At 40.9% G+C, this 11405-nt stretch overlaps 1 protein-coding gene across 7 annotated transcripts in view; it reads left to right on the top strand.

The window, feature by feature from the left end:
• The first annotated feature begins 749 nt into the window (after positions 1-749).
• Positions 750-11405, top strand: part of LOC129480143 (membrane-spanning 4-domains subfamily A member 6A) — a 32950-nt gene continuing 22294 nt past the window's right edge. For 3 of the 7 annotated variants that reach the window (XR_010118630.1, XM_063630653.1, XM_055273950.2), the window contains exons 1-6: positions 825-968; positions 2210-2370; positions 3981-4115; positions 5650-5706; positions 8291-8396; positions 11031-11132. Coding sequence is in view for 6 of the 7 variants with exons in the window: in XM_063630653.1 (XP_063486723.1) it covers positions 2224-2370; positions 3981-4115; positions 5650-5706; positions 8291-8396; positions 11031-11122 (537 nt within the window). In the remaining variant the exon portion in view is untranslated. The other 4 variants (XM_063630514.1, XM_063630580.1, XM_055273913.2 and 1 more) reach the window with 2 other exon arrangements.

Here is an 11405-nt window from a genome sequence, read left to right as displayed (position 1 = left end):
CAAAGAATGCCACCCAAGGTTTTGAAGGGGCACAGTGCTTCTGTCCTCACAAAACCAGCCTGCATATGAGTTTACTGAGTTCATTTAGGTCTTGCTGAATCTTTCCTGTTTGTTCCTTCTCTGTTTCAATATTTCAATACTTCCCTAGAGGGGCCTAACCTTTCTGGAGGGCAAAGATCTGTTGTTAGAGAAAGAGAGCAGCCAGAGGAGGAAGATGACTTGAGGGTAGGCAGCAGATGGGCAATCAGTATTGAAAGGTTGCTTTCAGCCTGCCAAGACTTGGGGAATTAGAAAAACAAGATAAAACAAAACAAACAAACTATATATATAAAAAACAATTTTTTAAAAGTTTTTTATGTTCTATATGACTATTATTAGCTATATATTAATGAATGTTCCTTTAAAGCAGTATAGTAATTATTGCTATTATTATTATTATGGTTAGTTACATACAATGGAATATTGTTCTTTCTCTATATTATGATTACTAGCACTATTACTGTTATTAGTTACATGTTATTGAAAGCTCCAAAGCAGCACAGGCTTTTTATAAATATTTTTGCTCATCTTTATGACAATTCTCCAGTGTTGCTATTGCTCCTCTATTTAACAGATTAGAAAACTGAAGCTCCAAGAACAGACTTGCCTAATAACAGGGAACTTGTATGTCTCGAAGTGGCAATTCACACATAAGGCTCCATGACTCCTGAACTCTCACAATTATTAGCTGGTTCTTTTCATGGTTTTTTCTGAAGTTGCTAGAAGTTTACAGAAAAGGAAGTGCAGAAACATTTCACAAATCTACAATCTGTAAGTATCACATCCTGTATAGCTCTAAACACTGGAATAAGGAAGGGCTGATGACTTTTAGAAGATGAAGGTAAGTAGAAACCATTGATGGGACTGAGAAACCAGAGTTAAAACCTCTTGGGAGCTTCTGAGGACTCAGCTGGAACCAACGGGCACAGGTAGGTAATGCTGAAAGACTTTTCTCATCTCACCATTCTCTTGCCATGACCTCCATAGAGGAGTAATTGAACTTGAAACTCCTTGACAGCATTTAAGAGACACTAGGGCCTTTTGGAAATAGAGTGGGCAAATGGAAGGAGTATCTGTGTTTAACTCTGTTTCTGCTGTATTCTAATTGCATAAACTCAGTGAGTCGCTTACCTAAGGTTGTGTAATTAATGGGAGCAGAGCTGTTGTCTCTTCAAATGTGTTTAGACCATTTGTAAACTGGGCAGTCTGTGGGCTGAGAATGGTGCAGTGAAAAGGGGTCCAAGCTGAGCTTAGCAACAAATACCACAGCCTACTTGGTCTTTATGTTAAAAAGTGGGGAGGACCAAGGACGAGAGCCTATGTGTTATGACTCCAAGACTCGTTCTCATAGCACTGCATGCAGCTGCTTCTCCAGCCTGAGTAAACTCAGACACAGGCTGGCATTGCCAGGTGGGAAATTAGGAAGAGGTAGAATGATCTAGAGATTTATGCAAAGGCTTCAGAATCCAGGAAAGCTGAGATCCAAGACTGGTTTTACGGCTTCCCAGCTGCGCGAACCAGGGTGAACAATAAGGGTAACTGCAAATATTTCTTCAGCATTAACTCTGGGCCACACATATATGCAATATGTATATTATTTGCATTCATAACTTAAACTTTATTTTGCATTTTCTTATTTATTACATGTTTTTACTAACTTACTAACATGCAGAGCTATTCTAAGGATTAAAAGCACTGCAGGATAAAAATTAAGAACATGTCTAGTAAAATGTGATAAACATATCTAAGATGAGTGCTAATAAATAGTATTATTAGACAAGAAATAAGTAAGCAGAGTTCATTTATTAGTCTGAAAATTCATCAAATGTATGGCAATACAGTTGTTGTCAGTAGGACTAGGGGAAAGGGAGGTTGTTGCATATTGCAAACTTCATGTGACCATTTGCCTCTGGACATTGGAACCTCTCAAGATTCATGCTGCTGCCACCCTGTGATGTGTTTATTATCTATAATGGACTGTGTCAAACATTACGGAAAAATCCTCATGAAACCAAAGTTGTGTGGTTTTCACTGCTCCATACTATCAGTTTCTTTCTCTAATGGACAGGCCAAGCCTGGACTAATTGGCAAAGACTGAGTTACTGTTTTTGGAGCCAGAACCTGGGAGCTCTGTACTTTTTAAAAGCTAAATCTATTTTTTCTTCCATAGTTGGCAACACCATCATGACATCACAACCTGTTCCCAGCGAGACCATCATAATGCTCCCATCAAATGTCATCAACTTCTCCCAAGCAGAGAAACCCGAACCCACCAACCAGGGGCAGGATAGCCTGAAGAAACATCTACACGCAGAAGTCAAAGTTATTGGGGTAAATCTAACTCAGAACGTGTTGGAGAGGGGTTGGGGGAAGTGCCAAGAGATGATGTATGTCTTGGGACTGGACACCTGTCATGAGTGTGGAGACCCTAAAGTTTTGCTGGAGGGACTTCGGGGTAAAAGCCACTTGGAGAAAACTGTCCCAGAACTTTTCCACAAGAGGTTGTCTTAAAAATATATTTTCCCTTATTCTGAATATGAGGAATTGATTTTCTATTATTGTCTTTGTATTTTTACAATACAGTGCTTCTCTATATTTTCTTTTACAAAAGTAATGGTGGTAAATAATTACATATTGTGTGTATGTGTATATATTTCACAATTGCATGCTTAATAATCCACACTGGCTTTTTACAAAGAATTTTTACCTCACTGCAAATTAGAGGAAATATACACCTCCTTTCCCTCTTTTCTCCTTACCTTTTTGAGAATGGAAATGATATTCACCTCTTGTTTGTCTGTTTCTCCTCTCACCCAGAATTTATTAAAGAAGCTGTATTGCATGAAGGGAGGAGAGAAATAAGGGATCTATCCTGGATTGGGAGGGAAACACAGAGTTTTGGTTTCTAGACTTGCCTCTGCACTTACGTGATCTGAGGTGAGGCACTCTGTTTGACTGGATTTCAGGACCTGGTGGGACTGGTTTCCTTGCCTCATGTACAATCACATGGGTTTCTATGAGGCTCATGTGACATAAGGTCTAGAAAACTTCTTGGTAAATGATAATAGAGCTGTGAATCTCTGAGGTGGACGTCCAGGAGGGAAAACTACCTCCTAAGACAGAGCTCCAGTTATACATGAGAACATGCAGTATTTGGTTTCTGTCCCTGTGTTAGTTTGCTAAGGGTGGTGGCCTCTAAGTGATGAGAACACATGGACATGTAGAAGGGAACAATGCACACTGGGGCCTTTCAGAGGGTGGAGGGTGGGAGGAGGGAGAGGATCAGGAAAAATAACTAATGAATACTAGGCTTAATACCTGGGTGATGAAATAATCTGTACGGCAAACCCCCATGACACAAGTTTACCTATGTAACAGACATGCACTTGTACCCTTGAACTTAAAACAAGTTAAAAATAAAAGAGCTTCCAGAACTTCAGCTATAGGGTTGTGAACTGCAGTTTCCAAGGTGACCAGAGGGGCAAACTCCATGTCCAGTGGAGTCTGGGAGATGAGGAGAGGGACTTCTGCAATGCAAATACTGCAGAGAATGTGGGGGCTTTCAGATGCCCCTGTTGTCAGAGAGGTAGAAAGACAGTTAACTAGTCATGGACTTAGAGGTCCTGAGAGCTGGGAAAGCAAATCTCAGCACTTGCTGTGAGCTGGAAGCAAGTGTCATGAGCAGACCAGGGCCTGTGAGGCAGAAATGCAGAAGCCTTCCCGAGCACCTGCCAGACACCCGAGACTGTGGCTTCTGTGGCAGAGCTGCACATCCTCCAGGATGTCTTTTCATATTTCTCACTCCAGAGTTTCCACAGGGTTTGTATCCTCATTAGGATCTTGCAGAAGGCGACAGTGCATTATTGTCATGGGAGCGGCAAAAAGGCCCTGTCTTTACAAATGCTGGTTTTCATCCTCAATCTCCCTTTCTCTTCCCACAGACTATCCAGATCTTATGTGGCATGATGGTGCTGAGCTTGGGGATCATTTTGGCATCTGCTTCCTTCTCTCCAAATTTTACCCAAGTGACTTCTACGCTGTTGAACTCTGCTTACCCATTCATAGGACCCTTTTTTGTGAGTACAGTTTCTGAGGAGGGCAGGATGGGGAAAAGAGGGGAGGAAGATGCCAATAGCTTAGACTTTCCACCTGCCACCCTGCTATGTTTGATCTGCCAGGAGCAAGGAGCCAACGATGAAGCTTGTTCTCCTGTGTGTGTAGTTCAGGGAGGATTGAGTTGGGTAGGATGGCAGGGGTTGCCTGATTTTAGATCAATTTCATATCAGACTCAAATAAACATTTCTTTTGAAGATCATCTTATTTTTCACGTTATCATCTTGAGCTATGATGAAGCTAGTGACTTCTCTCCAGGTTTAGGCAAAAAAAAAAAAAAAATCCGTGAATTAGGATAAAGTTGGGAAGAAACATTTTATACAAAAAAAAAGAGAGCATAAATGGAAGACGTCACACACTCACAGAGAAACCACACTGTGATCTCCCCATGCTTGTGCGGATCATGGAGGAAGGAGAACTTACATCTCTGAGCATTTTGAAAATACTTTTACTGCATTGACTGATTGCTGGGTAAGGCTGAGCAGATATCTATGCCCAGTGATTGACAGGAAATTCCTCTGAAATAGCTGCAAGTCTGGAGTTTCAAAAGGACTTGGTAGTCCTTTCCTCAGAGAACTTCTTTCTCTTAGATGGAGACTTTCTCATAGTTAAGTTTCCCTTTCATAGATATTTTTTCCTTCAATTTCCTGCAATTCAGTAGCTATTTGTTTTTCTTACATTTCTGTATTCGATGCACCAAGAAGTCCACTTTTTGTGTATCTTGTCCATTTTTCTTGTCTTATTAACTAAAGTTATACTTGGATTTGGATTTCATCGGTTTTCCCCAAATGACCTTTTTCTGTTCCAGGATCCATGCCAAGCTACTACATTACACTACATTACATTTAGTCATGATGTCTCCTCAGTGTCCTCTAGGCTGTCTCAGATTTTCCTTTTCCTTGAGAACTTTGAGAGTTTTTGGGTAGTGCTGGCTGAGATTTTTGTAGAATGTTCCTAAATTTGGGTGTGTCTGATTTTTTTTTTTGATGTTTAGGGTATGGTGATGAATTTTTGGGTGATGATGATGAGGTAAAGCACCATTTTCATCAAGTCATATCAAGAGTCATGCTACCAACATAATGTCACTGACACAATTAACCTTAATCATGTGGTTGGGGTAGTATTTTCCAGGTTTCTCCTCTGTAAAATTACTACTTTTTTTTTAACCATTGCTTTCACGTCATTCTCTAGAGAACATCTTACACCAAAACTGTCTCATTTTATTAAAAAAACAAAAATTCTTTCCTGGCTTTTAAGGTCTTTTTTTGTTTAGTGGGATATTTTTTTGTTTATTAGGATATATTTCTGCTATCTTTTTTTTCTGACGCTATCTGAATGTTATATGGACAAAGGGACAAATCTATGTCTTTAAATGGAACTTACCTCACTCATCACTGGTTTCTCAGGGATTTTCCATGAGAGTTGTCTATAAATATTGTGATAGTGATGTCGCAGTTACTCTGTACATGGACCTGACCATTTTCTCTTTTATCTTAGTTTATCATCTCTGGCTCTCTATCAATTGCCACAGAGAAAAGGTTAACCAAGCTTTTGGTGAGTATGAGAACTATAACCCACAACCCAATGGATCAAAATAAAACTTAGACAGAACTCGTTAAGGCTAGTCTTTCTACTTTGAAATGCTGAAAACTCAGTTCCAGAGCAGTTAGTCGTTAGAATTAGGAGCCAGGCCTGGATCCTCTGTATCCTTGTTCAGAGCACATTTCTCCAATTATTGTACCTTACATCAAAGTCTGCATTCAGGGGATTATAATATTCCCTCTGCCCATGCCGAAGAATCTATGACAGAGAAATTGTGCCTGTTTATGATGTCCTTTTGGTGATAATTGGCCTTCAAATTCAGGTTTTCAGTGGCAAGGAAGCTGACAGTGTTATAAAGAGGTCTATTGGTTGGGGTCCATTCTTTAAGCCCAGGTGTTAAAACAACCCTTGAAAAAAAATGAGTCAAAGTGTTGTTCATGTGAGGTATCCGAAGTAGACACAGAGGCTACTGCAGTATACTACAGACATTAGGCCTGATGTGTCCTCAGGCTCCTTTAGACTTTCTCAGATTTTCCTTTTCCTTGAGGACTTCAGTAGTTTTGGGTAGTGCTGGCTGACTGTATCCTTTCATCTATCTCACCGGAAGCATAATACTTTTATTTTGTTTGAGTATAAATTCTTGCACCCTAAAACGTTGTCCTTAGTCATTTGTATTGGCTAAGAAAAAAACAAACCAACAACAACAAAAAAAAACAAAGCTTTACCAGTCTTTATCCCTTATTCCAGCAAAAACTAGAGTTGGAAGTGGCAGGGAGATAAAGGCTGGATTATAGGGAGAATCTTCTCTTGTCTTTAAAGTTTCATTAAGTCTTCACTGAATCCATTATCCCTCAAGGGGTTGATGTTGGAGATTATGTGAGAGAATGTCATACCATGCAATTGCACCGAAACTCAATTTGGAAGCTCTGACTAAGGAAGTGAGAAAGAGCGCCCAGAAAAATGCCAATTCTTTTTCTCATCAGTATTTAGAGATTATTATTTGGAACCCTCAGTTAGACTCCGAACTACTAACTAGATCTGTGCTGTTTAACTTTCTATGATGATGGAAATGAAATGTAACTTTCTATGATGATAGAAGTGAAATGTAACTTTCTGTGATGATGGAAATGCACTACAGCTGTACTGTACAATATGGCAGTCACATGTGGCCATCAATGGTGTGAAATATAGATAGTGCAACTGAATAAAAATTTCTCTTAATTTTACTTTAAATATAGATAGTCCATGTGGCTATTGGCAACCATACTGAGTAGCCTGGCACAAGGGTAGTGCTTTCAAACTTTTAGAAGGAAATATGTGGGCCTCTTACTCCAGAGAACAATCCCACAGTGAACATGCAGGAAGCTCAAGGATGCAGGATGTGGTCTCGGGGTGGGCTCAGACTCACCAGAAACATCGAGGCTTTAGTGAGTTCTACTCTTGTCACACTTTGTACCAGCCCTTTTTGAGATTGAAGAAGAGTGCCATCTCAAGACAAATCTAGCTTATTCTAAGAAATACAGACTCTAGGCATCAAGACTACTACTGGCTAGTAGGAGGCCCAGGAGTATACACTTCAGTCATTATGTTGGGAAACTGGGGTCCCAGACCATCAACTGGTGAGTTCCTAAAAGAAGTGCCCATATGGGATTAAATAACACTCTACTGTACGGCTGTGGGGTGTGCCCTGTAGCCTACCTATCTGTAACAATAGCTTTCAGAATGCTCTGAGCTCAATTCTCTTTTCTGCGTGAGTTGGAGTAAAGGAAGTCACTTCTGAGGTCAGTTTATTTATTTCCTTCACTTCATAAATGTAGAAATGAGAACTAGAGTGGGACATAAAACCAAGGAACTGATTACCCAAGGGAATAAGCCAAGGCAAGTCTAGTACTGTGACCTCAATATTCTGACCTCCAGTCCAGACCTTTTTCTTGTCCCTCCCGCTGCCTCCCACACATTACACCATCATTGGGCCCGCACCTAGACCTCTGCCCACAGCCACCCCATACTGCGCTCAGTGTGGCCAATCATATGCCTGCCCAGGTTCTAGGGCCTGCCTGAGACTCAGAACCATCCCCTCACTCATTTTTGAGAGGTGTGCTTTTGAGAGAGGCAATGGGCACACAAGAGTGAGCTGTTAGTTGGTGCAAACATAATTGTGGTTTTACGGCAAAAACTGCAATTACTTTTGCACCATGCTAATACGTGATCTACCTTTTCCGTGTGGCTGATGCTTCCACCAGGGGTTTTTGAGTTGAGTAAGAGAGAAACTGCATCTGGTACATTGCCACCTTTGCTCTGGGTCACGCTCTCTTGGTAATGTTGCAGGTAAAGCCTCATGAAAGCCCTGCTATCTGTCCTGGGAAAAGAATTTAGGAGAGTAACATTCTCTACCACACCACTGAGTTCCTGCTTAAGGTGAACCAGTTCACATGGTCATTCATTCAGCCAAGATTTACCCTGGAGATTGAGAGATTTTTGCTGGACACTGGAGAGGAGGGGACAGATAAGGGAATAACTTACAATTTAATGGCAAAGACATATAAGAGATTCATGAGTTATTAGCAATGATCCTTACCCAGCATTTCTCTTTCAGGTGCATAGCAGCCTGGTTGGAAGCATTCTGAGTGCTCTGTCTGCCCTGGTGGGTTTCATTATCCTGTCTGTCAAACTGGCCGCCTTAAATCCTGCCTCACTGCAGTGTGAGTTGGACAAAAATAATATACCAACCAGAAGTTATGTTTCTTACTATTATCATGATTCACTTTATACCACGGACTGCTATACAGCCAAAGCCAGTCTGGCTGTAAGTATTTTTAGATGGGATGTTCTAATCTTATGAGGTATTCGAAAGCCTTGATTTCTTGTTATTCCTTCTTTTGAAAATCTCTCTATTGGTTTCTGGTTTGGGCATCTGGGGGAAAGCCAGGATTATGTAAAACAAAGGGGACTACATGGATGAGATTAAGGGGATTAGATACTAATAGAGTGGAATTGAAAATGTTAAATAAGGTTGATGATGAAAAACTAAAACATTGTTTGTAGAGGTTCTTAATTATCAAACTAATCCAATTTTGGAGGCATAAATTATGAGTTTATCAAAATGAGAATCTTGGTACATGGGGTGGTGAATTAAGAATGGAAACAGAGCAGAAAGACCCAGGAGATCAGAATAGGCCAACAAGGAAACTTAGTATGTGTGCGTGGTAAGGAGTTAATTTGGTTTGAGAAGACATCAGATTCAGTACTAAGAAAAAAAGAATAGGAAATATGGGGTTAGAAGATAAGGGCTTCTTCTTCTAATGATCACAATAATGAGTAATACTGATCAGGTGAGAATGCAACATTATTGTTGCTTTTTGTTATAGCTGAAAGAAGTATGATATATTAAATCAGGAGATAAGAAATACAGGGAGATGGAGAGCGTAACTGAGAAGATTGCAGGAGAATTCTATCTCTTTGGAAGAAGAAAAACAATGAAGTTTGGCTAACAGAAATAATATGTCTGAAGTTGAAAGATTAAGGGGCATGTGCATGGTCAGCAACACACAGAGAAAAACAGGCAACATAAGAGTAAAGAGACGGCTGGGCTCAGTGGCTCACGCCTGTAATACCAGCACTTTGGGAGGCCGTGGGGCATGGATCACGAGGTCAGGTGTTCAAGATGAGCCTGGCCATGACGGTGAAACCCCGTCTTTACTAAAAGTACAAAAACTAGCCGGGCGTGGTGGCAGGCAGCTGTAATCCCAGCTACTTGGGAGGCTGAGGCGGAGAATTGCTTGAGCCTGGGAGGCGGCGGAGGTTGCAGTGAGCTGAGATCACGCCACTGCACCCCAGCCTGGGTGATAGAGCAAGACTCCGTCTCAAAAAAAAAAAAAAAAAAAAAAAAGAATAAAGAGATTGCAGAATATCTGTTGTCCCGCAATCAAAAACAAGATAAGCCAAGAACTCAGCTGGAGGATGGACAGATAGAAAGGTCTGGTCAAAGTCATGTTTGTATAGCACTCATTATAAAGAGGGCCTTGCTCCCAAGGTAAAGGTGTAATGAGAAAAAGTACAAGTAAATGAGGCTGACAATAATTGGCACAGATTAACACCTGGCACAGCCAGTTCCACCTTGGGAAAAATTCTGAAGGGAAATTTCAGAGAAATTTGGTAGTGATAAAGTATAAGTTCATGATGGGACGATTTTACACTGGAAGTAAGAGAGATTCTGTCGAGTTTGCTTGCTGGAACAATTTCTAGGTAATGGAAAAAGTTATATCTTCTCTTTAACTGTGTGTAAATACCACAAACCAAAATTTCATGTGATCAAATTATCTCCCTTTATTATCAGATGGCCAATTCTGCACAAAGAATGTCTCAGGACAGAAATGGTAGAACTCATCCTTGTGAGCTGGTGTTGGTGTTGGTGATTAGCAACTCTGACAGTTTACTGCCTTCACTGTTTTTTTCTAAGCCTTACAGTCATCCCCCCCAAAAAAAAAGAAAAAAAAAAGAAAAAACATAAAAAACAACAAAGAAACAACAACAAAAATCAAGAAGAAATGCAAAGGGGTTCAGATACATAGACAGGGATGTCAATACTAAATTTTACAAAGGACTTGCACAGTCAAAACCTCCTTGATCCTTACAAATCTCTGAGAATGAAATGTTAGTATACATGTTTGATACATAAGGAAACAGGAGCTAGAGAAAGAGAGAGACTTGTCCAGGCTTACACAGCTACTCAGCAGTAAAGGTGAGACTGGAACGGAGCTGCTGATTCTCAGTCCTGGGAGTTGTTACGCCACTCTGCTTTCTTACTGGGTGAACAATGTCATCAGAATTATCGATGTCTCAAAGAAGTAAGAAATAAGTTCAGGAGATCGAGACCATGATGAAACCCTGTCTCTACTAAAAATACAAAAAAATTAGCCGGGCGTGGTGGCGGGCGCCTGTAGTCCCAGCTACTTGGAGAGGCTGAGGCAGGAGAATGGCGTGAACCCGGGAGGCGGAGCTTGCAGTGAGCCAAGATGCGCCACTGCACTCCAGCCTGGGTGACAGAGCGAGACTCCGTCTCAAAAAAAAAAAAAAAAAAAAAAGAAATAAGTGTATGAAGTAGATTAGTTGATTTAGTTACTATTCATCTCCCTTTCTCCTCTCAAGGAAATGAGTTAAGGGGTTGAATTAAGACAATTGTGAGGTGTGGGAGGAGCAGTTTTATCTTCCTGATGGTGTCCTTTCTTCATTCTCTAATGGGTGAGGTGGTCTTCATCTCTATGGTCACCTCTCAACTAGGCATGAAGGCTTCAGCTGACCTAAGCAACACCGATATTTTATTTCTTGACTTTCAGGGAACTCTCTCTCTGATGCTGATTTGCACTCTGCTGGAATTCTGCCTAGCTGTGCTCACTGCTGTGCTGCGGTGGAAACAGGCTTACTCTGACTTCCCTGGGGTGAGTGTGCTGGCCGGCTTTGCTTAATCTTGCCTAGTGTATCTTATCTCTGCACTGTGTTGAGTATGTCACCAAGAGTGGTAGAAGGAACAACCAGCCAGTCATGAGATACACATGGGAGGGCATTTTCATGGTGATGGAAGACCGAGAAGAAAAGCAGATGGCAATTGAGTAGCTGACAAGCTGAAAATTCACTGGATATGAAAATAGTTAAAATGAGAAATCAACTGGTTCAATCTTCCCATTTTGTCAATGAAGGGAATGAGACTCTGG

Source organism: Symphalangus syndactylus, chromosome 1, assembly GCF_028878055.3.
Source record: "Symphalangus syndactylus isolate Jambi chromosome 1, NHGRI_mSymSyn1-v2.1_pri, whole genome shotgun sequence".
Lineage (NCBI taxonomy): Eukaryota > Metazoa > Chordata > Mammalia > Primates > Hylobatidae > Symphalangus > Symphalangus syndactylus.
This window is presented reverse-complemented; position numbering and strand designations above follow the sequence as displayed.